This window comes from Anomalospiza imberbis, chromosome 9 (genome assembly GCF_031753505.1).
Source record: "Anomalospiza imberbis isolate Cuckoo-Finch-1a 21T00152 chromosome 9, ASM3175350v1, whole genome shotgun sequence".
Classification (NCBI taxonomy): Eukaryota; Metazoa; Chordata; class Aves; order Passeriformes; family Viduidae; genus Anomalospiza; species Anomalospiza imberbis.
In genome coordinates, this window is record NC_089689.1 from 7,612,094 (window position 1) to 7,637,238 (window position 25,145).

The following is a 25,145-nucleotide window of genomic DNA, read 5'->3' on the forward strand; positions in this document are numbered from 1 at the left end:
TCCACCAGTGTTAGAACCTGAGGAGCATCGCAGGCTCGGGGGCTGTCAGCACTTCTACCTCTTAACACGAGAAACCATACGGAAGCCAGGAACATTATTTTCAGCCACGAAACCAAGACTGAGACAGGTCACAGGTGCCCTGATCTGATCACTTGCCAGGCTGTGCTTTTAGTTTAGGTGTGTGATCGTGAAGTGGTCAGGGATAAACAGACATCAATAACCTGACTCAAATGTACTGCACCTACAAAGTGAAGTGTAGATTTCCCAGAGTTCTGTGGCTTCTCCTATAAAACTGCAGAGAGCGTTCTGAATGCTTTAGATTTTGCAAACTGCTCTTCCACATTGTAATTTAAATGTGCAGAAAGCAGAGTGTGCATTGAACCCCTCGTGGCCAGCCCAGCAGGTGTGTGAGTACCTGCAGAGCAAATTGCCATTGAACAGGACTAGCATACCAGCATATGCAAATGCATATCCAGCCACAAGAAATACAACTCCAAAGCCAAAAAAATTACTCTGAAATAGAAGTTTTTTTGTGCAATGATGTCCTGGTGCCACAGTACATGCCCTACCATCACTTTGGGTGGCAGTCACAAAGCAATGGCACTTACTCTGTTTCTTTACAAAAAAGAAAATGGCAGTGAGATAATACAGTGGGAAGGAGCTCCTATATTTGGTTCAATTTAGCTTCTCTGGAATCACATGTTTTGGACTGGATCAGTACAGAACACTTTATGGACAGACAAGCTCAGAACTTTCCATTCAAGGCAGAGCACAAGCCCTCTCAGAAATGATGTTCCTGAATCCTCTTGGCCACTGACAAGTGACAGAGAGACCCTCCATCAGGAAGGAGCAGCAGATGACATACAGTTTAGCAAGCAGCAGAAAGCTACCATTTTTATTCATAGGATTTGCCACTAGTCTTGCACAGAGTTAGATTTTCTTCACAGATTATTTTTTGGGAGATACAGTGCCCAGACTTTAGAAGCATTGAATTGTTTAGATTGGAAACGATCTCTAAGATTACTGCATCAAATCATGTCACAGTGAAAGGTTACAGAAGGGGCAGTAATCAGACATTCTATTGATAACTGTCTGCCTTGGGAAAAGGATATTTTAAGGCCCCTAAATATCTGCCTTATATATACAAAAACTGATTCTTTAATACTGGAAAAGAAAATAAAAAAAAAAACATATGTAACACCTAAAGTCCATTATATAGTGTACAACCACTTATTTGAGACCAAGAGACAGAGTCTGAATGCACAGGAAAACATGCACAGGAAGACCAACCAGGCTCTGATTAATCTAAAAGATGTTCTGCAAAGATTTCAAGGACAGAAGGAAGCCTGAAAATGAGGAAGAAGAGTCTACAACCCAGTTTAGTAGAACTGCTGGTTTGCTCTTTTAGCAGACTTTAATCACAAAACTGATCTACACCACTGAACCATGTGGTCAACACCGTGTTAAACATTTGGTTCTTTCCAAATCATGTTCACATGCAATAACTACATTCCTGCCATAATCAAGCCCTGTGCCTGCCCTTTTTACCGAAGCAGAATTGTTTCTCTAATACATCTGAGCACGCATTCCCTCCCACTCGCAACCAGAGAGAAGCACAAATCCACTTGTGAATGCAACTTTACACTTCTCACAGTGAAACGTTATATAAGAAAATACTTTGAGGTCTGGAAAGCTCTCATTCTGCAGATCATTGACCACTTACAGCCCAACAAGAACTGGCCAGCTGTCTACAGAGAAGTAAGGTAGTGGCAGAATGATGATTTTCCCCGGGTTTCAGCTGTCATTCTGCAGAGCATTGCAGCTCTCATTCTGCAGATCATTGACCACTTACAGCCCAACAAGAACTGGCCAGCTGTCTACAGAGAAATAAGGTAGTGGCAGAATGATGATTTTCCCCGGGTTTCAGCTGTTGCTACAGCTGGCACAGAGACGCCTGCATGGGAAGACAAAGGACAAGATCTATAAAGCAGCTGGAAATAAAGAACAGCTCGTCTGACTGCCCCTGCTCAGGGCCTGACAGGAGGAGAGGAGGAAACAGAAGTCAGAGATACCCGAATATGGAAAATATTTGGGAGAGCAAAGGAAAAGGAGAAAGCAACAAGGTGATGTAAGAATGATCCTTGATGGCTTCTCCAGGAGAGAAAGAAATCACAGCCTAAAAGGACAAAGCCATGTATCTGAAGTGTGCATGCAGCTCACTTTACTGTGCAAGGATGTTCCCTGGGAGATGGGAAAAAAGCCACACCACTGTCTCTTTTTTAAGTTAAGCCATAGTTTCAAGAAGGTCCTTTCAATGGCAGTGCCAGCTGAAGCCATTTCCCCTCCTTGGTGCTTGAGTTTGCCAGGAGCCAGAACTGGTTTTGTGTTGGTTATACAAGACACTTCCTAGTAACCATGCCTTTCCAGTCAACATCTTTGTAGTTTTACATTTTTCTCCAAAGCAATGCTACCTTAAGGGCATTACCTAACTGTTAATTGAAAAAGAAAGTTCCATGAGACACTCTGTTCATTCCATAGGAGATACAAGAATCCATCATATAGAATAAAGTCTGTCCAAAGAGACACCCGTGCAATGGATGATGCCTTTGAAGTGAGTGCTTACAAAAGAAAATAAATACTGTTTCTGTTAAGATTGTCTCATTAATTGTTATTCATCTGGTTTCTTTAAACCATATTTAGTTCTTAGTTCTTGCTTTCGGTTTATGGAACATGCTCTCAATTTGATAACTAACAGGTGCTGTGGCCTACAGTTCTGGAGACTGAAACAAAAAAACAATCATATGCAGGTGAACCACAAAAGCTAGATAATGCAGATACTATAGAAACTGAAACACCAATCAGTTTTATATTGTGTTTCTTTGACAGCCCACTCTGACATGTAGCTTGGCAGCAGAGAGCTCTCCACCATAGACACTACAGGAACTTCGCTTGGGAGTGTTCCTTTACATTGTGCACACCCAAGTTCCAACTTCCCACTCCATTACACAGTTATTTTGTCATGGACTGCTTTAGAGCTGCTTAATACTCAGTGCACTGCAATCTCCTGAAGGTCCTTTATGGCACAATATCTCACATTTCCATCAGCACGGGCAATGCTCTGCACGTGCTGCAAGCTGATGTAGAAGGGAGCAGAGGTGAGCCAGGTCTTCCATTTGCCTCATCTGGGATTAATAAACTTGGTTATATATATTCTTTAAATGACTGAGATGCACTGTGATTACACATCAGCCAGTCAGAAAAGTTGCTAGAATCAAACACTGAATTTCAATTACAAACTACTAACTAATCAAAGTGAACAAAATGCTACATTACACACTGTATGTCTGCTTTTTGACTGTCTGCAAGCCTCGCTCCTGTGCAAAAGGGAAAACACTGCTCCCCTTCACTCTGAAAGATGCGACAATGCAGTTGCAGCTCAGTAAAGAACCAGACACACAAGTCCATCATAATCTGTCTTCCTGGACACCAGAACTAAACAGAGGCCTTCAAGTAATTGCAAATATTAACCAGCTTAATTGTAAAACGCCAGAGGAAATGCATCAGAGCTCCCATACATAAAACTAAATTAATGTTTCATAAGGCTGCATAATTAACTATGCTAAGTCAAAAAATGATGTAGTTAAGGAAGCACATCCAACCATCCCTGACCCTCTGATTTCACATGTGATTGCAATTAGATAGGCATGCACTGTTTCACAGGCTGTGCTGTCCAAAGAAACATAATCTCAGATCTGGGGGGCATATCTCCTTCAGGAACAGCGAGTCCCTGGACTCCCATTGGGAAAGCCTTCGAAGCAATCCTGCGTGTAACACCACGGGCACGTCCACATCGCTGGGAAAGTGCATCCCTGCTGTGTGGTGGGGAGGAACAGCAGTGTGCTGTACTCCCTGAGCCTCTGCCTCCAGAGGAGTGCAAGTAGTGCCTGTGAGCCTCAGAGTCTGGCCTTAGCCCTATCCCCACTCACCCACACCTTATCCCTGCTCACTCTCTGGGCTCCTTGGAAATGACTTTTGAAGTCACCTGAAGTCACCTGAGGCTGCAGGTCCTAGAACTCGACTTTCAGTTCCACGGACCACAAAACACCCAGAAACTTTTCGTAAACCATAAGTGCTTTGAGAGGTCTCTTGCTCCCGTTCTATGCCCACGTGACCCTGCAGTTCAGAGCAATATCTTTTTCTAATTTTGCGCTGCAGTGCTCCTCAGTTGCTCACAGTAAATCCTCTCTGCTGCACATTTCAGCAGCTTTGAAGGAAGAAACAACACCCTGGAGTGTATGCTGAGAACATTGTTTTCTGAGGCTCACAACTCAGTCAATTCAAAGCCAAAACTAAGGCATTTCATAGTTATGGCTATTTCAATGCCAAATTTTAGCCCACAGGCCTCAGCTACTCACACTGTAGAGCTGTTCAAAAGAAGGCAGCAAAAAGTCTTTATGGAGGGGAAAAATAGTTTTCCACTCTCCTCATATTCACAAATGGATGAAATGTTTTCACTCAAACTTTCCAAAAAGTTCACTTTTGAGCAGAGGCCAAGGGCTTTATTTGAACAATTTTAAAACTCTCTGCAAAGAATAAATACTGAATCATATAAAAACGCACTGCTCAATTACAAATTTGACTGTGGGTAACTCTCCTGACATCAATTCCATTGTCATGGGACCTGAATCAATCTCAGTGCTTACGCAGAACTAATAAAAATTATCCCTGCCTTCTCCAACAAAAAGTTATGGAAGACTGAGAACAGAAGGCTAATATATCCAGCAATCATTTCATCTGTACAAGAACACAACAGTGCCATAACAGAACATACCAAAATGCCTAAGCCAAAATCTTCTTGTCACATATAAAATACATCAAATGGCTCTCATATTGTTACTCAAAAGATTGTCTTAACTTGTTTCAGATATGATTGTTTCAGATCTCTTTTTCTGCACTTAAGTCAGGTTTAATAATTAAATTGGCCATTGTACAAACATGTATTGGGTTGATTTAGCACAATGCTGATTTTCCCTCATTGCTCTCTTAGACTGATTCTCTACATAGGCTGATTCTCCATAAAAAGCTGCATATTTTCAATACATTTACAAATTTATCATTTATATTATTGGCTAGTTAGTACTCAATTCTCCCCCTCATTCCCATATTACTTGCCATGGTTCCTGTTCTTTTTGAGCAAGCTTCAGTTTCCAGAAAAATAAATTTAACTATTTGATTAAATGTGTTCTCAAAACTTCCCTTCTGCCCTGTTTAATTTTGCTTTGATTACAGATACACTGCACATATGCCTTTTATGGCCCTGTTACAGTATGTTTAAACAGGATAAATCTCTGTTTGCTATAAGGATCTTCATCTCCTAATTCTGGCACAGAGTCTTTTTCATTTTTCCTCTTAAAAGAAATATTTCCTTCCCTAGAAGCCTGTATCACTCTGGTATCCTCACCACTCCCCAGAAGACTCTGGGCTTATTAATTACATTGGAGTGTCTGCTATTTGGGATACTGGGAGCACTTCCCCTTCTGTCTGGGGCCCCCTGTCCCTCTGAGCAGACCTTTGCCAGTGAGCTCTGCACTTATATCTAAGTAGTTCAAAGCCCAAGGACTAAGTCCCTCCCACCCACTGGGTTATAATCAGATGGCAGCATGTCTTAGGTTTGACTCACTCCCTTCATGCACACACTTAGTTTCCACAACAGGTAAATGAAGAGTTTGAATTCAATGCTGTTCCTACAAAAAAATCCTAGTGCTTGCATTTTCTTGACCTCTAAGATTAAAATAACAGGGATAAATTAATCATAAATCCTTATAATAGTTCATGTTATTTGCTTTTTTAGTCTAAATGATCCATATTAAATTTAAGAATTATGTCCCCCCTTTATTGTGGGACAGGTTTAAGGATACTCAGAAGTTCCTAGACCCTGATTTAAGGAGCCTGCTGAATGCCTGTCATATCAGAGAGATCTTCTGGATGCTGGAGATGGTTGCACATTATGGACAATTTTCTCAGCCAGATCTAAAACAAAGTCTTGCAAGCTTTTGACTGACTCAAAATTTTTCCCAGCACTCAGGCAACAGTAAGCCAGAGTTGTCATCATGTTTTCTCCTATTCACTGGGTTAAAAGGGGAATAATTGAAGGGAAGCATCACTTCATCTTATCTACAGGTCTCTTGATTTTTTTAATGCTACATTCATTCTATCTGACTTCACCAAATCCTACAGAGATTGTATAGCCCTTCTACAGAGCCCAGGAGGCCCTATTAAATCAGACTCCTGTTAAATCAGAAAGCTTCTCCACAGCTTTCTTTTGAGCAGGGAGGAGCCACAAATAAGAGAATTGTAAAAAAATATGTAACAGATGACTCTAGAAATAGATATAGTGGTCCCTCTGCAACCACATAATGTTTTTTCATCATACATGCTCCTCAAACAATTAAAATTTACTAACTACTGCAGCCTTGAACCCTGGAATCTCTAAATTAGAAATGATATCTTTTGAGTGCAGCGCAATAAGATTTGGGGAGATTGGGGCTTGGGGGTTTTGAGTTACTTTTTTCTTTAATTGGTTTTACCTACTCCATCTCTAAAATATCCTACAGTCACATAAAACAGTCTGTACAACAGTGACTTGCCTTCTTCAGCTTCCATGAGTCTTGCTCGGGGGAGTTGTTCTTTCATCATCCAAAAACTCTCCAGCAAGTTCCACCCTTGGAGAAAAAAATCTCTAACTGTTTGAAAGCAAGACAAAGGCAGTTTTGAACTGCAGACAGCAACACATTTACTTCTCATGTCCATTATGTTCTCCCTCTCGTGAAACACAGCAGTTGAGTAAATTCACAGATAAGGAATAGCCTCAGTCATGTCCATCAGATGCTGTGCCACACACAGTGGCACTCTGGTTTAATAAATGAGTGCTAATGTTTCTGGAAGTGGCCTATTTTGCATGGGGAGGCAAAAATGTCTTTATCAGCATAAGTCAACTCCCATTTTTTCCTTTTCTGCTGCTGTGACTCTTGTCTTCTACCTACTGCAGACTCTGAGCTTTCCAAAGCTCACAACCCTACCCACCAGATCAGTAAAAATGCAGCATTAAGACTTTCTTTTTCATTCACTTATTTAATATCACTTTTAAGACCCCTCAAAACTCAATCTCACTTTTTGACTCTCCTTATTTTCATTTTAGAAGCTTTCCATCTCTACTGGTGCTTCTTCTCACAGATCAATGCCAACCAGAAGCTCCCCAAGGATAAAGGCTTTGTCTTTTATATACTAACACTATACCCTTGGTAACCCATTTCAAAATGATACACCCAGCTTTGAGGTGCACCTTTATCCTGATGCCAGAAATGCAACTATGGGACAGAAGCAATATTTCCTTTACTAACAGATGTTTAAAAAATGCACAGCCCTTTTTGAGGCATATACTAGTGATTTATAAATACTTGCTTTTGTTGGTATTTGCCTTCACACTTTGCCCCACATCCTTCCCCCTGTTTGTTCTACCTCTGTTCTGCCTTTTGATTTCCATGCTGTGCTCTGAGACAGACTCCTGCCTACTTGCAGATGTTCCAGGACAGGGAAACCCTCACTGTGACCTTTGGGCACTGTTATAGTGCAAAGACAGATTTTATGATGCATCTCTCAAGTCGAACATCCAACACTCCTGCCACTGGTGCCACTGGGATGTAGAGTAATAGCGCACAACTCACCTTGAACAAATGATCAACACCTATTAAAAATGCTGTGAATTTTTGGGAGCAGCACACTCCATCTATAAAGAAATCCCTCTTGCTACTTGGCTGCTTCTGTCATCCATTTGTCACTTCCTTGAAGTGCTGCTGGTGACTTCAGCAGATTCACTTGCAAGGGAAAGGTGACAGGATTAGACCCACAGGCTGTAAACACTCCACTCCCTTCTGGGATCACCTGGCTTTATTATTATTGGCACATTGTGCTCAGGCTAGCAAAGACATTCATTTAAGGATACTAGTTTCTATTTCCAACTCTATTACATCTATTTTTGTTTGAACTTATTTAAAGACAACATTATCAACCCAGGAACAAAAGGCAGGAAGGAGATGGAAGCCCACAATGCTCTACACAATAACAGGAAACAACCTGTGTTTTGACAGTTCCCCCAATTCTCTTCCAGATGATCTTTACCAAAGAATTAGACAAACTCCAAAAAGCAAAATAAAACCCAAAACCCTGTGAAGAGGAAATCCTCTTGTATAGGTGCTAACAGAGTGGAAAATTTTAGAGAAAATTCAGGTCTAGCATCTAGCCTACTGACAATTTACTGAGCAAACTCAAACCCTATCCATTATGCTGGGATGACATACTTGTATTTCTATGGTTTTATAGAAACACTTCCTCAACAAAACCAAGACCTTCAAAATTGGCCAAAGTTGAACACTGTTATGCAAAATTATAACAAAAGTTGGCGCAGAAGTCACTGTTTTGTTCTGTGGAGATCAGCTGGAAACACAGGAATAAACAGGATGGAAGAGCCTCTTTTCAGGGGCATGTTATAAACAGCAAATTAATTGTGCAATATGTTACTATGCTCAGGGAGATGAGCTGGACTGGAAATCAAAACCTAGAGTAGATAATTATAAAATGTGCATTAAAAACCATTAAATCACACACCAAAAAGTCAAAGGAATATTAAATTCTTTCACTTTGGGTTATAAGATGAACACTGAGAGATCCATGGAGGAACATTTCTGGTAAAGTTATTCTGTACTTGTCCACAGCTGAATTTTCAGGACATATATATGGACTAGATAGGCAATTTTTCAATCCTGGTTTACCCACACCTGCCTTCTGCATTACAGGGATTTTGTAACATCCTCAAAAAAAAAAAAAAAAGCTTAAACATACAATCTTTCATATCTTTCATTCACAAATCAGTTCTGACTGAAGCCACCTTGCTAGAGAGGCCTATTCAAACTGCAAGGCAAGTCTTTGGCAATAGTGCCAGCAAGAACACAAGAAAGAGTCAAACATTGCAAAGTAATACAGAAGTACAAATAAAGTGGTCACCAGTGCACTGAGGAATGGAATAAAATATCCAATGCATTCCCATCCAGCACCAGACAGCATCAGGTCCCAGTACGTTTCAGTTATTACAGATTTATCCTGGATTAAACCTGCAACAAGAAGTGAAATGGCTCCACATCTTCCTCTTCCCCCAAATACATGTCAATTATTATTTATGGATTGTTTTCTAAGCCTTTCCTTTGCAAAGCAAAAAGAAAGCAAAGAAGCCACAACGTTATCTTTTTTCTTAAGAAAAAAAAAGAGAATTTAAGCTCCAGCCACACAAGCAGCCAGCTGTGCATTCATCACCACAACGTGGCATGATGTGTCACTTGAGAATTTGGCACCCACTTAAAAAAAGGAATTCTGCTTATTTTTGTTCCACTGGCTAGTCCAAAACCAAGTGCAAAGTTGCATAATCCCTCCAATTCTGTTGGAGAAATAACAGTCAGAACGAAGATCCATGGAAGAGGGAAGGAAAAAAAAAAGAAAAAAAAACTCCCAGCCCTCTTTTCTGGATAAGATGTTATAAAATAAGAAGCAAGAGTTATGTAGAGAAAGCACTGCTCTTTCTCTACAGGCTTCTTGATCTTCCAAGTGGGCTCCAAACTTGATGCATTTCTTTCCCTCTCTCCCTTCCTCCCCCAGCCCTTGATGACAGTATTTGGCAGGAACTCCTAATTAAAAAAAAAACAAACACCAGACTGCCTTTGTGCTACCCCAGCAAACCTCTCTGGGGAAATGATGTTCTTTGCTCAGCAATTCCTGTTCAGCACAGAATGCTAGCACGAGGAAAGCAGCTGGAGTGACTTCCTATTCTCCATTCAGGCCTGGCAGCCTCAGAACAAAGCCTTACAAAAAGAGAGGCTGAAACCAACAGAATCACTGACAAAGAAGTGCACAAGGACTCTGGCAAGATGTTATTTCCAGTGCTCTCACAACACAGGACTCAGTAACAACCTGAGCCACCAGAGGCCTGGAAAAGCTGATGGATGGTTGTGGATAATTCTGTAGCTGCAATCCCAACAGCTGCCATGCAGACACGTAAGGATATTGTCCAGTTTAATCTGAACACCAAGAGATTTACTGCAAATCCCTTTCCACAAGCAATTCTAACAGTGCAGCTATCACCACATCTCCCAAGACTTCAAGATTGTCTTGATGGACATTACTGGTTTGTTTTTGGTTTTTTTTTGAGAAACATAATGTCCATTTACAAGTGCATGGAAAGCCAAAGTTTAATCCAAGGATTACAGCCATTAATTCCTCCTATTCTCAAGAAGACCACTCCCTGGGCTTTAATGTGAAAATCCATATATTACTTGCTAATTTCCTTACGATTAAATACTAAAATCCAAAGCATCTGAGATCATAGCTGAGTTCTGGAAGAGACCCAAGAGTTAAATCTGCAGGGAAGTCAGGCAAGGCTCATAATTGGGTTCAGACAGGGATATATTTTTGGGTTTTTATGACATGATACTGGGTAACACTCCAGCCTTGCATTTCCCCCTCTTTTTCAGCTTCACTAATTTCTTCCTTTTAAGAAAAGGTGACCTTTTTACTTGCCTCTCATCACTAATCAGATCTAGACAAGACTAAATAACCTTTGCAACAGCCTGGCTACTGAAGGTTTAGTGAGGGGGGAGAAGGGAACAATGTTGCCCCTCCAAGGCAATTTAACTCCAGTTTGAAGGTCTGGCCTTTTCCTGAGGCTGTGTCACCACAACACTCTCACGATTGCATCTCCATAACAGGATGGGTCCCCTTCCTCCTCTCCCACCTCCTTTTCTTTAATCGCTCTGAATTTCCTTCCCTGTAACCTTGTTGCCAGCTCTCAGCCCACTCAGTGGACAAATGACAGATTCCTCTGGTTCAGGCAGCAGTTGAGGGACGAGGAAAACAGTTCCTCCTATAGTATTTAGACAAGAAGGATGGAAAAAAACAATCCAAAGGAATATTCAACTAATTAAATGTTGATTAACATAAAAATACATTAAAGGAATGCCCTGCATGTAATATAGAGGGCATTAATGAACTTGTTCCTACATGTTTAATCAAAAGTCTTAAGAAAATATGTGTATCGTGTCCATGTTATGACTAGTTCCAGGAGCAGCCCTCTCCCAGAACAATTGTATGGCAGCAAATCCTCTGCCTGTGCTAACCTGCCCTCTGTAATCTTTGTTGGTCTCTGTGCACATACAAGAACAGAATACACCACCCAGATCAAACACATATTAAACAGGTATGCTAGAAAAAGAGAATCCACAGCAAAACTTAACTGGTCTCCAGGGGAAGGAGACACCAGGGACTATGGAATCCCTTCTCAGGACATTATTGTGCTCATTGTGCTGCTGGAAAAGTATCTTATCTAGGTCACTGTTTTGCTTTTTCCTGCTCAATTATTTGAGGAATTGTTTTACAGTCTCCTTTGAAGTAGGTATTCAGGCCAGCATCAGTGCAAAGTGGGGAAAAGGGTATCTTCAAAAATGGTTAATGAAGACCAAAAGGGAATTTTTGTAGTTTGTCGTGTTTTCCCTGCAAATAAAGGTGTTATTACAGCTGAGAGAGGACCTACACAATGATAGCTCAAAAAGGCCATTATGGCTCTCAAATAATGGATTATGAACATACTTTGGTTTTAATCCTCCATCTTTCAGCCATAAACCAGAGCAGTAAAGCCTGAACCTCAGAACTCCCTGCCCATGGCAGGCAGTTGGAACTACATGACCTTTAAGGTCCCTTCCAACCCAAACCATTCTGTGACTCTCTGACAGTCTGTTTACCTCCTGCAATTACTTTGTTGCCCTGAAGCCAATTTCCAGCAGAAAAATGCCAGCAGTCCCCAAGCTACAGCCACACTTACAGCTGGACTGCAGCTTCCCAAGCTGAGGCAACTTTGGTGGAACATGTGACATATCCTAAATTCCTCCTCTGTCAAGGAGGGGGCTGGTCCTGCAGGTAGGGCTGATACAGGAATAAATTTTCCCACCAACTGTTTTCTTCATAATAAGGGGGTAGTGGTGGGTGTAATATATGTGTGTGTATGTATATGTGTGTGTGTGTATTTTTTCTTCCAGGGCTGCTGTTTTCTCTTAAGAGGAACCTCACAAAGCTGTGTCATTTCCTAATTAACAACAGGATAAATATTATCTTCACAGGTCAAGTGTAACTTAAAAAAATAATTTTATACTTTAGAGCAATGTTTTCACTATGGGATGCAATATCTTTGTCAATCTACAAAAGGTCATGTAGAATGGGGCAAGTGAAGTAGAGAACATTGTTGCCCAGCAAACAGAGGTTCTCTCATGGAATCATGAAATGGGTTGGAAGGGACATTAAAGATCACCTCATTCCACCCCTGCAGGGACATCATCCCTATCCTATCCTATGTCCAACCTGGCCTTGGACATGTCCAGGCATGGAAGGGATGCAGGAATGGGATATAATCACTTAGAGCCACTTGGAAAGGGGAACATGTGCAACAGAGAAATACCTGCAAAAACATCAAAAACATGTTTTTGATACATAACCAGCAAGGCAAAATGAAAACACCAAAACATCCAAATATAATAAACTGTCTGAAGAAAAACATTCATCAAATCAAACTCAGCAAGTACTACATTTATATAGGAAAAGAAATATATCTTGCCTTCACCTGTGCAGCCTGATTCCACTCAGAGCAAAGCTGGCAGAAGCAGCTTAAACCAAAATTCCATATTGATGTAAATAAAGATCACACCTACAGCAGCCATAGAACAGGGGCTGCCAGACCCTCAGCTTCTGGGCAGCACTTGCCCACCACAGGAGCTGCATAACTCAGGCAGGTCTGGGAGTATCTAAATGCCTGAAAATGGGCACATAGAGCTGCCCTACACATATCACAGGAGCTGGAGTGAATTCCCCTCCTCCATAGTGGATACATCACTCTATTCAACCATGACATAAAAGAAAAAAGTTGGCTTTCCTTCCTCTTAAAAAGGGAAATAGCAATACCCTGAAATCACATGGCTTCCAGGCAGCTTCCCAAGCACATTTTATGTTCATTGATTAAAGTAATGCCCAACAATGGCAATTGAAAGCAGATTTTCCTACACTATAAAAAGTCTTATTCTATTAGAAAATAGCAGGTCTTATTATTCAGCCAACACCCATCCCTGCATAGTGAAAGAAAATGAGGTATCCAGATAGAGAAATATGAGCTGTTTGGAATGCCCAGGCTCACTGCATCCCCAGCAACTCTGGGTGTTCCCAAAGTACACCAAACTCTGCCTTCTCTTTTTTCTTGACATACAGCCAGCATTTTTCAGTTTGATAGGAATCACCAGGCAGCTGCTCTGGAAGGAGGAGATGGTAGGTGTAATTACTGCCCTGGTATTCAGGATTTGTCTGGTTTACGCTGTGAACAGAGTCACAACTCCAGTGGGTTTTCTGCCAGCACAGCTCTCCTCATTCCTAGAGAAGAGCCCAAAAGGAGACGGGTGGAAATGAGATCAGATTTGGACTCAACATTGGTGCAATATTCTACATGTACAAGGATCATAGTTCATACCAAAACTAAAATGACCATTAGTGTCTGTCTCATAGCACTTAGGCCAGTAATTGGTAAAACTTTCCCTGGTCCTGTGCTTCTGGAAACCATCCAAACTCCACTGATCAGCATGGAAGCAAATCTGTGTGCACACTAATCATTTGACACCAAATCTTAAATTATTTTCTGAACTGATATTTTCTAGGAATGAAATATGTCTCTTTGAGTCCCAAGAATCATCTTCATTTTGAAGGGAAAGAAGCAGAATATTATATATATATATATATACACTATATATGTGTGTGTGTGTGTGTGTGTGAAATATATATGTTATGTGCAATATAAGAAAGGTCTCTTCTCCTTCCACTGCTAAAGTTTCATTTTCTGCCTCTATATTTTTGATCTGTAAACACAGGCTCTTGGCAAGTTCCCTGGCTCGCTCTTAGGGCAAGAGGAAATCTGTCCAATTGTTTGACAAAAAAAGCATCCTGATAACATTTTATAATTAATATGTAAGAATTTCTCCACCTATAATCTCTGGTGTGACCACACTCAATAGAATGGGATTTTTTTTTTAATAATCAAAATCCTGGGTTAGTTCTGTAATTTTTCCTTATGGTTTTTGCTGTCCTAAAATTTAACCTGGCTACCCTGTCTATGGCATGTAAATGTCCTTATTTGTCATTCCCCTTACAGACTGCTTTCTGCTCTGTGGGTTTCAATTCTACTCTTAATAGATAGAAAAGGGAAAAACACTTCTTTTTAGGCATATAGAAAGGGAAACAATCAAGATAATGAAGCTGTGGAAAAATCTCTGGAAGTGAGGTGATAATTCCAATCATTTTGAGGCTAAACAAGCCACATGAGGCAAATTTGCTGGAATGGTTTTGTGAAGGTCTGATTTTCACAGGAGCTCAAGCAGGAAACATTCCCAGCTCAGGACCTAAAACCTGGCTAATCTTTATGGCTTCTTGGCAGAGAGCAGAGCACCAGGGCCCCGCTCCAGAGCCAGGAGCAGCGCTCCTGTGGCACGAGATATCCCACATCCTCCTGTGTTCAATGAGCTGGAGAGCAGGCAGTGTGGTTCAGATTGTCTGGATATGGTTATGAGCAGCTGTGGACAGATCTTGCTTCTTCCCTCATATAGTTTGTTTCTTATTTTTTAAACCTTAGGGCTGCACAGGAACGTCAAGACTCCGGCTCATTACGGGGCCATGTGACTGCTCTGGACTTTGAACTCAGATAAACTCCCTATGAATGAAAACGTGGAAAATGCTTCCAGCAGAGATTATTTTGCACCAGGCTGTACTAAGAAAGGCAGCAGAATTTCAACACTCACATTTCAGAGGCACAAAAGAGAGGAACCATCCTTGTCCTGAGTGCAGCGTTTCAGGGGAAGCTCCAGAGCGTGCCTCCCTTTCCCCTCATACTCACAGCAACATTTATACCAGCCTATGGAAGCAGATCATGGTTTAGCTTGGGGAATAAAACATCCTGATTCCGTATAATCACACATCAACTTCTGTCTAATGAATGCATACAATTTTGCTTCCAAAAGACATCTTCAGAAATCCCAAAATCACACATTTAAATAAGTAAAATCAGATCCAAACCGGCCACGTTGGGAAGGATCAGAATTTCTGAATGTTTTTTAGCCTGGAGAGATACCAGAATTTACCTAACATTTGGATAAAGAAAAAGAAAATCCCAACCCTGATCATTAGGGTGTTTTTCCCTAGGTGCAGAACATATGTCTTGGACCCTGGCTCACTTCCAGACAGAGTCATTAGGGACTGTTCTCCCTGTGGTTTTCACTGGATAAAGCATTCCTCTCCAGTTCCTCCTGTGAACATTTGTACCATGTTGTGGGGCACTAATCAGTAATTCCTGCCCTCTGCCCCAGACAGGCATTTTAGAAAAAAGTTAAATAATTTCTTAAAGTTGTAATTACATCCCAGTCCCCTCCAAATATAGTTGGGAGGGGCAGAGATAGAATTATAATTTTAAGTATAAATGGATAGATACGGAGAGAGAGAGATAAATACAGATCTGTTAACACTCATTTTGAGCTCCTAGGGAACCATCAGACACCATCTCCTGTATCAGAATGGTGGCTCATGGAGAGGAACAGCTTTGGCAAAGGAGCCAAAGGCTGATGCTGCACATCCAGAAATGCACTTTGGTTGTGGGAACACTCTTCCAATTAACCCATCCAAAGAGGTAGTGTGGGATTTGACTCCCAGCCTGTAAGGACGTGATACTGTTGATTGAGGAGATTGAAACATTAAGGGGTTTTGATCAGGACAAAGCACCAACCAAAGAAAAAGAGGGAAGTTTCAGAGGGAGATGTAAAATTTCCAGTGCCTCTGGTTGAAAAGCTCTAGAAACACTTAAACGGAGCTAGAGAAGCAATCGGCTCCATCTGGAAAACAACACACATGCCTGAGGTGCGACATTGCCATCATGTGGCCATCCCAACTCTGCAGGAACACCAGCAGGGACAGGAGGAACCGGAACGTTATCCCAGACCTGCAGCTTTTTCAATTGTCTTTAGCCGTGGCAGCCTACAGGAGAACTGGCGGGGGGTGACACCCTCTCCTGCCACCCCTCTCCAAAGAAAAACACTCGTTTCTCCGGACCTGCCCTCCTTTATGCCAGAGAGCAGAGGCATTTTCTATTTCCCAAAGCACAACGCTGCCAGGGTGACATTGCACTGCACAGAACAGAGCACAGCTGACCATCCAAAATGTACAGAAACACCAGAAATGACAAATGGAACATTCCTGATGTCAGGAAGCCAATCTTTAGGAGAAATCTGAATGAGAACAGCACAATGGTCTGGATCAGGAAGGAACTACAGCACATACATATCCGAAAATATATGAGGACCATATACAGAAGTTAGTATAGAGTCAGGAGTGGAAAGCAAAGCAAAATAACAAAATTATGAATTTAAGGAAAAAATTAAATACTGACAGAGGGCAAAACAGGGTGGAATGCAAAAGTGAGCTGTGATAAAATATGCAGACGGCAATGTTCTACAGTGGAGCAGCAACAGAATTATGAAGATCCAAGAATGATGAGGGGCAATGAGAGCAACAGTGAAGACAAATAATTTCCTGCTTGAGCCAAAAGCTGTTCACTCACACAAAATTTGTGTTTGCCCTCCTCTGGCACCCTGGTACAAAGCATGATTGAGCTTACTCACAGAATGGCCCACTGCTTCCTGGAATTACAGCCTCTGAGAGGGGGACACAAACTTCCTAAGAAAAGGAAAACCTTGGTGCAGAAGCACAACAGGAGTTTTCTGTCCAGCTGGCACATTAGATAAACACACAAATTATTTGGAAAGAAACTCAGTTGGACATTCCTTAGAACACCCAGATTTCAGCTATAACAATATTGTATCAAAACTTCACTAATAAAAAAGGGCTACAGTATCACTTGAGAAATGAATAAAAAAATATCGACAGGCACAGAACAGACGCTCAACTCCAACAGATGCCTGGCCCCGCAAAGGCAAATTCTGTTTGTGTTCCCATCTCCCAGAAACTAGCACCTGGAAACATCTAAAAGAACCTGCCTGCTGCCACCATCTCAAGCAGGGCCAAGCCCCTGCACTGGGAAAGATCCTCCTGCACGGAACTGCCCAGACCAGGGAGGAACCTTCTTCTGCACCACAGAATTTGCAAAGAATGATTGTAACAGCCCTAAAGTGGAAACTTAAAAAGCCACTGAAGGAAATCAGATAAATATTTGCTGAGCTGGACCTGCTGACATGGTAATGACACCTTTTTAAGTTCTTTTTTTTGATGGTGTTTGCATTGTTTTTTGCCATTCCAGATGGCAAAAGATTCCAAATTGAATCATGGAGTCACCTGTAACAAACCTGAAAAGTGTGGCTATTTCTGTTGTGCAGTTTCTCCTCTATAGGGTATAAGGGAAAATTTTACTCATTTCTTTTAGCAAAAAGGCTGTTTTGTGAATAATGCCCCCAGGCTCCCAGAGTTTTGTTCTCTGTGTCATCAACCAAGTTTTCATATGCTGCTACAAGTTTCAGCAGCTTTTTGAAGAGACTGTCCACTATTTTTTATTTATAACATACTTGGTGTGTGGCATCATGGGGGCAGCCCCTCATCACCCAGCTCTGCCAGCAGGTACACAAAACTGACATCAAATTAACCTAACAGGAATTAAAACATCTTTTAAGACAGCCTTTCCCCAAGGAAAGCAGGGGAACTCAGCTGGACAGCAGAATTTAAAGGCTTTTTCCTCTCTCAGCCAGCCTCCCAACAGCCTTTCCCAGCCATGGAAGGCAGTTTGCTTCCTCTGATGTCTCCAAGACAAGGAGGGCTTTTCCCAGGTGCATTTCTGCCCTCTCAGAAGGAACAGCTATACCCCAGACCTAGAAATATAGTAAGGCATTCAAAAATGCCAAAGGAATAATTCAGTGGAAGTCCTCATTCCAAAGTGTTTCCCTGTGGCACGTGCCTGCTCTGAGGATGGCAGAGATCCATCCACTTTTTGGTGTGAAACTGAGATCACAGATGGCAAAAAACACCAATAAAGTCCCCTCCTGCCAAATTTAACCCATGGAATAACTGTGGGTCTCAAATAATGGATTATGAACATACTTTGGTTTTAATCCTCAACCTCTTAAGCCAGAGCAGTAAAGCCTGAACCTCAGTACTCCCTGCCCATGGCAGGCAGTTGGACATGACCTTTAAGGTCCCTTCCAACCCAAACCATTCTGTGACTCTCTGACAGTCTGTTTACCTCCTGCAATTACTTTGTTGCCCTGAAGCCAATTTCCAGCAGAAAAATGCCAGCAGTCCCCAAGCTACAGCCACAGTTACAGCTGGACTGCAGCTTCCCAAGCTGAGGCAACTTTGGTGGAACATGTGACATATCCTAAATTCCTCCTCTGTCAAGGAGGGGGCTGGTCCTGCAGGTAGGGCTGATACGGGAATAAATTTTCCCACCAACTGTTTTCTTCATAATAAGGGGGTAGTGGTGGGTGTAATATATGTGTGTGTATGTATATGTGTGTGTGTGTATTTTTTCTTCCAGGGCTGCTGTTTTCTCTTAAGAGGAACCTCACAAAGCTGTGTCATTTCCTAATTAATAACAGGATAATTATTATCTACACAGGCCAAGCGTAACTTTAAAAAATAACAGTCAGGCTGTGGCTGTTTTTTAACTCTCAAGGTCACTAGGTGCTGTTGGAGTAGGAGCTCCCTGAGCAGTCTGAGCAGGGTAACTCCGACCGCCCTGGGAGCCACGCGGGTCCTGCCCAGCCTGTCGCTGTCCTGGGGGTGGACAGGGGGACCCAGACAAGCTCGGGAAGAGGCTCATGGGAATCTCATGGAATTTAACAAGGCCAAGTGCTGGTGCTGCGCCTGCGTCAGGGCAACCCCCAGGATCAATCCAGGCTGGGGAGGAGCAGATGGAGCAGCCCTGGGAGAAGGACTTGGGGGTGCTGGGGATGAGAGCTGGACCTGCCCCTGCCCTGAACCCCCCTGCCCTGGGCTGAACCCCAGCGTGGGCAGCAGGGGAGGGGGATTCTGCCCCTGTGCCCCTGTGCTCAGCTGAGAGCCCACCTGCAGAGCTGCTCCAGCACAGGAAGGAGCTGGAGCTGCTGGAGAGAGTCCAGGGAGGCACCAGGATGGTCAGAGGGATGGAGCAGCTCTGCTGGGAGGAAAGGCTGGGAGAGCTGGGATTGTGCAGCCTAGAGCAGCTTTGGGGTGACCTCATCGTGGCCTTGCAGTACGTGAAGGAGCTGCTGGGAATGATAAGGATGAGTATTTACAAGGGCCTGGAATGACAGAACAAGCAGGAATGGCTTCAGCGTCTGTCAGAGCATGGTGACAGTAACATCAAGGTTGTGACTTCAGTTCCGGTATGGGCCATGTACTTAAGAATTGGATTCAATTATGCTTGTGGGTCTTTTCCAACTCAGAATATTCTGTGAATCTGTGAAACTTCAAATTGAAAGAGAGTAAGTTCAGATTGGCTATTGGGAAGAAGTTGTTCCCCGTGAGTGAGGGCCTGGTACAGAGTGCCCAGAGAAGCTGTGGCTGCCCCATCGCTGGACGTGTCCAAGGCCAGGCCGGACGGGGGCTGGAGCCAGCGGGGCTGGTGGGAGGTGTCCCTGCCCGAGGCGGGGCGGGGTGAGGCGGGCCCAGGCTCCCTCGCAGCGCCGGCCGGGCCGGGCTCCCTGACAGCGCTGCCGCTGCGCCGGCGCCGCCTGGGGCGGGGCGGGCCGGGCCGGCGGCGGCTGCGCGGGGCGGGCGCGGCCATGGCGAAGCACACCGTGTCCTCGGCGCGGTTCCGCCGGGTGGACGTGGACGAGTACGACGAGAACAAGTTCGTGGATGAGGAGGACGGGGGCGACGGGCAAGCGGGGCCTGATGAGGGCGAGGTGGACTCTTGCCTGCGACAATATCCTGAAGGGAGCGGCGGGGGCGGAGCGGGCGCGGCCGCCGCCGGGGCGGCCTTATAGGGGAACATCCGCGAGCGGGCACCGCGGCGGGCGGGCAGCGCTGGAGCGGGGAAGGGCTGCCGGGGAAGGGGGCTGGCAGGACAAGGGAGGACGCTGGAGGGGGAAGGGGCTGGCAGCAGGAAGAGGCTGAAGGGGGAAGGGGCTGACAGCAGGAAGAGGCTGAAGGGGGAAGGGGCTGGCAGCAGGAAGAGGCTGAAGGGGGAAGGGGCTGGCAGAGGGAAGAGGCTGAAGGGGGAAGGGGCTGGCAGCAGGAAGAGCCTGAAGGGGGAAGGGGCTGGCAGCAGGAAGAGCCTGAAGGGGGAAGGGGCTGACAGCAGGAAGAGGCTGAAGGGGGAAGGGGCTGGCAGAGGGAAGAGGCTGAAGGGGGAAGGGGCTGGCAGCAGGAAGGGGCTGGCAGCAGGAAGAGGCTGGCAGCAGGAAGAGGCTGAAGGGGGAAGGGGCTGGCAGAGGGAAGGGGTAGAGGCTGAAGCGGGAAGCGGCTGGCAGCAGGAAGGCGGCCCAGCTTCCTCCCCTGGCCGCAGCAGCCGCAGTGCCCCAGGGCTGCGCTCAGGGAGGTGTCCCGGGAGGATGCAGACAGGGGGTTCCTGTGCCCAAAGAGTTCCCCGTGCTCGCCACCAGGGCTGCCTCGCCCAGCTGGCCCGTGGTCACTGCTGCTGCTGTCCCACTGGCTGCTGGGGCTGGATGTGACAAGCTGAGACCTGTTCTCGAGGGCTACAGATTGCAGAAGTGATGGAGAATGGTTTCTTATACTTGGACGCTCATTCAGGGAAAGGCCTAGGAAGTATTCAGCAGTCCCGGAACTTTACAGCTGCTTGTTGATGCTGCTCCTGCCTCAAATGGCATGAAAATTGCTGTCCTAGGCTGTAATGTCTTCTTAGCTGGTGAGGGAATCCCTGCATCAGAGTGTTTTCAGTCATACACAAGCCAGCTACAAATATAGCTGTCCTGGTACTTGATGTCCATGTACTTGGTGTCTGGTCCTTAACCATCTGGCACAGGGAACATGATGGCTGCACTGCAGGCAGCTCTGAAGAACCCTCCCATCAACACAAAGAACCAGGCAGTGAAGGTAAAATAGCGACTGCTCGCTCATGGGTTACTCTCTAAAAATCCTTTCCTGTCTCTGTTACTTCTGTGCCACTAGTTGTACCTTGAGGAGGCCAAAGGAGCAGAATTTAGGGCGAAACATCCATGACCACAAGTGTTTTAGTCTTGTTCAAAATACTGTAGCTCAGGTACAGTACTGTCCACGTACCTTTGCCTTGGTGCTGGATCAGGTGTGGTTCTCCTACCAGTGCTGGTTGTGTTTCGTGTGCCCAGGGGTCACCAGGTGCCTGTGTCTGACTCAGACCAGACATGGCAGCTCACAGATGTAGTCGTGTGCTCAGGGAACCAGGGTTGCAGTTGTCACCTCTGACTAACGAAACCACCAGCAGTGAGCCTACAAAAAAGGAAGAATTGTTTTATGTCACATCCAATCAAAATGGAGCTGTTAAAACCTCAGGAAAAGCAAGCCCTCCCCCTGCGATAGTGTGGGCGTCTGCTGGGTACCTGCATTTCTGAATATCCCCAGGATGGATCCTGAATAGCTCATGATTGCAGTGGTGGGAGGAACAAGCTGATAAGATATGGCACTGCCCAGCTGGTGAGTGCCTGCAGTCACTTCTCCCTGCCTAAGGAGAGGCCCAGGGGCATGGTTCCCTGCTCCATGGTTCCTGGCAGAGCTGTTCCTGCAGCCCCAGCCCTTTCCTGAAGGGTTTTACAGAGCTCTGAGAACCAGCTGTTACAAACAGAACTGTATAGCTTTGTCCTCACATTAATGACTTGTTTCCATTAGCCCTCTATTGAAGGATTTAAGAATACACTTGGTGGTGGAATTGGAGAGGGTAGAATGACTGAACATTAATACCTGCCTTAATTTTTGGTTATCTTTGGAACTTATATAATTTTACTTAACAGTCATGTGGGAAGTCTTGCTAAGCCAAGTGATTATGGGATATTAAATTGGGCAGGAAAACTGGCATTCATAGTTTCTGTAGGGGGGAGGTGCCCAAGGTGTTTGTGCAATGGAATTATTCAAAAGTCCAGCAGCCCTGAGACATTTTTCTCTCATCCTGCCTCAGTTAGTGATGGATGAACCGCTCCTTGCTGATTACATGGCTAATTGCTGCTGTAAGCACACCTCACACATTCCCTGGCCTGAAATGACATCCAGATCAATAGTTATTAATTCTTAATATTAATGGCCAGTCTGCATCCAGTGTGCCTGGGACTGCTTGGAAAGCACGTGGCTTCCAGCAGTCACCTCTTCCAGGCTGCCGATGGCATTTCCCTGGATCACAATGGTTGTGGCACGTTAAGGAGTACAGAGGTATGGAAAAGGCTCTAGTGGGAAGGGGGGGGCAGACAAACACTTGATTGTTATAATTATTTTGGAACTTGATAGATCTTGAGCTTCCCTATGAGAATTTACTATTGGTGTGGAGAATTGAAAACACTAACAGAGGCAGAAAAACTAAAGAGGGGCAAATGTGTTAAACTCTTTTACCTTGTTTATCCTTGGGAGGATGTGTCTGTTACACTTTATTATGACAAGCTCTTCACACACCGTCCTCTTCAGAAGTGTTAAAGAGAAAAATGCTCTAATTCTGTTTGAGAGAGAAGCAGTGTTTGGCTGTGCCTCACATCAGGATGGTTGTGTCTGTGCCTGCCTGTTGACAGGACCGTGCTGAGAGCATCGTGCTGAAGGTGCTCATCTCCTTCAAAGCCAATGACATTGAGAAGGCAGTGCAGTCTCTGGACAAGAACGGGGTGGACCTGCTCATGAAGTACATCTACAAGGGCTTTGAGAGCCCCTCCGACAACAGCAGTGCTGTGCTGCTGCAGTGGCACGAGAAGGTGTGTGCATGGGGACAGCTCCTGGCAGAGTGCCCAGGCCCTGAGCCTGGCAGGAACCCCCTTCCTGGCTGGTGAGACTCGAGTGCCAGATTCAGGCTGTGACGAGGGCATGGCCCTGGAGCTCACAGCTCAGTTATACCTCCTGCCCACTGCTGCTTCCTTGAGTTAACACCCAAAAGTTAAAATTTGGGCTTCTCTTCGACTGAGGCAAGCAAAATGGTTTCATCCAGTGATTCAAAATGGGCTGAAGGAGAATTTCCTTCCTGGAGGGAAGCAAAATTTGCAGCTTGGTTATGCAGGGAAATGAAAGCTTAATGAAAGTTAAATGGCTTTCTTGAAATCGAGTGTGATTATCATACCCTGGCACTCTGGCTGCTGGTGTTTCGTGGAGGGCAGGCAGATACTCATGTGCAATATAAATGTCATCCAAGTAATTTCATAGACTCCCAGAATGGTTTTGGTTGGAAGGGACCTTAAAGCTGATCTCAATTCCACCCCCTGCCATGGGCAGGGACACCTTCCACTATCCCAGCTTGCTCCAAGCCCCATCCAACCCGGCCTTGGACATTTCCAGAGATGGTGCAGCCTTAACTTCTCTGGCACACCTGTACCAGGACCTCTCCACCCTCACAGGGAAGGATTTCTTCCTGATACCTAACCCTAGTCACCTACTAACCTACCCTAACCTACTCCCTGTCAGTTTGAAGCCCTTCCCCCTTGTTCTGTCACTCCAGGCCATGTCCAAAGTCCCTCTGTATCATTCTTGTCAGCCTGTTCAGGACCTGGGAGGGAGCTCCAGGCTGCAGCTGCCCTGGCCTGCTGTTCATTGCCATGTTTCCCTTCCCAGGCGCTGGCTGCAGGAGGAGTTGGGTCCATTGTGCGTGTTCTGACTGCCAGGAAGACAGTGTAACGCCAGCAGGGGGTGACGGTGTGACTCCAGCAGGGAGCCGCTGGTGCAAGCCCTGATCCCCTCCCAGCACGGCCGCCCCTGGGCAGCCCTGTCCCCCAGCTTTGCCTTCGCCCTGCTGCTTCTGTCATACCCCACCAATGATGTGCATCGTGATCTCTTCTGCAGTGAAATTCCGGAAAATTATGAAGGTGGAATTTTACTTCTAACAGGAGTATTTGGTACTTGCCAGCCTTTCAGTGACATATTCAGTGATGTAAACAATTTGGTGTTTAGGGTGATTTGCATTTGTGTGTAATTGTGGCAGATTTGGACCTGACTCTCTGAGCAAGTGCTGAGGGACACAGGGCAATGTCTTAATTTCTTGCTAGTCAAGCAGTGTTTTGAGCTAAAATCTTGATATTTGAGAAGTGGGGCAGCTATTATTAACACAGGTAACTGGACCATATTGCCTTTGGTCAACCTCTGACCCTACATCTGTGAATAGGAGAGAAAAAAAGCTCTTTTCCAGCCCCAGTTATCATTCCAGAGAGCTGAGTATTTTCCTGAACCTGCTCGGGTTCCTTGCCATCAGTGTGATGCTGGGTCCACAGTGGGATGGAGTTGTCCATCATGCAGTTTGGAAAGTGAAATTTAAAAGGTTAATGGTCCATTTACACTGGAGCCCAGCCCAGTGAACTCTTCTTATTTTGGGGAGCAAAGGTCCTGAGGAGAAGAAGAAAAAGCAGCTTTTACATGGCAAATCACCTTTCAGCAACTGGAAAGTGATTTGGTTTTGTCAAGCACAACTAAATGGCTGCTTGGGGTAGTCTGAGAAGCATATCCTGGTATCGACACCATCCTTGCAGAGCCTCCCCTGTTTTGTTTTCTGGTTGTGAGGAGTCTGTAAGGAGACCAGACAGCTCACATTCCTGTTGCATTGTGCCTCATCATGCTAGCTAGTGGGCCAGTCAGGTTCCCAAATAAAGAGGAGAATTTTAAAGAATTAGGAAAGCCCAGGGCATCCCAGACCACGGATCACCGTAGAAGGTTTAGGGCCAGGACTGAAATACATGTGTTTTAATTTCACTATTTTACTACAGTTCAGTTGTGTAAAACTGTTGGGGACCTTGTGAAATCTTTGCTGTTTTTTGATATCTGCTTTGTTTTTGTAATAATAATAAAGACCAGACAATAAATCGTCACTGAATATTTACTCACAGCGTCTGACATGCCTTCAATGGAGACCGGAACCAGCATGGTTACCTCTAAAC

General features: G+C 44.6%; 1 protein-coding gene across 1 annotated transcript; it reads left to right on the plus strand.

Moving 5' to 3' along the window:
• Nucleotides 1-19,837: 19,837 nt before the first annotated feature.
• On the plus strand, nt 19,838-24,657 carry ARPC5 (actin related protein 2/3 complex subunit 5). Its single transcript, XM_068199511.1, has 4 exons — nt 19,838-20,026; nt 21,084-21,156; nt 22,809-22,985; nt 23,833-24,657. The coding sequence occupies exons 1-4, from the start codon at nt 19,884-19,886 to the stop codon at nt 23,893-23,895; spliced, it is 456 nt and encodes a 151-aa protein (XP_068055612.1). The 5' UTR covers nt 19,838-19,883; the 3' UTR covers nt 23,896-24,657.
• Nucleotides 24,658-25,145: the final 488 nt, after the last annotated feature.

Excerpts from the sequence above, each read along its gene's own strand:
- ARPC5 (XM_068199511.1), top strand. The coding sequence starts at position 19,884 with ATGGCGAAGCACACCGTGTCCTCGGCGCGGTTCCGCCGGGTGGACGTG. Across the intron at positions 20,027-21,083 it reads GTGGACTCTTGCCTGCGACA|AGGGAACATGATGGCTGCAC; the intron begins ATATCCTGAAGG and ends ACCATCTGGCAC. Across the intron at positions 21,157-22,808 it reads CAAAGAACCAGGCAGTGAAG|GACCGTGCTGAGAGCATCGT; the intron begins GTAAAATAGCGA and ends GCCTGTTGACAG.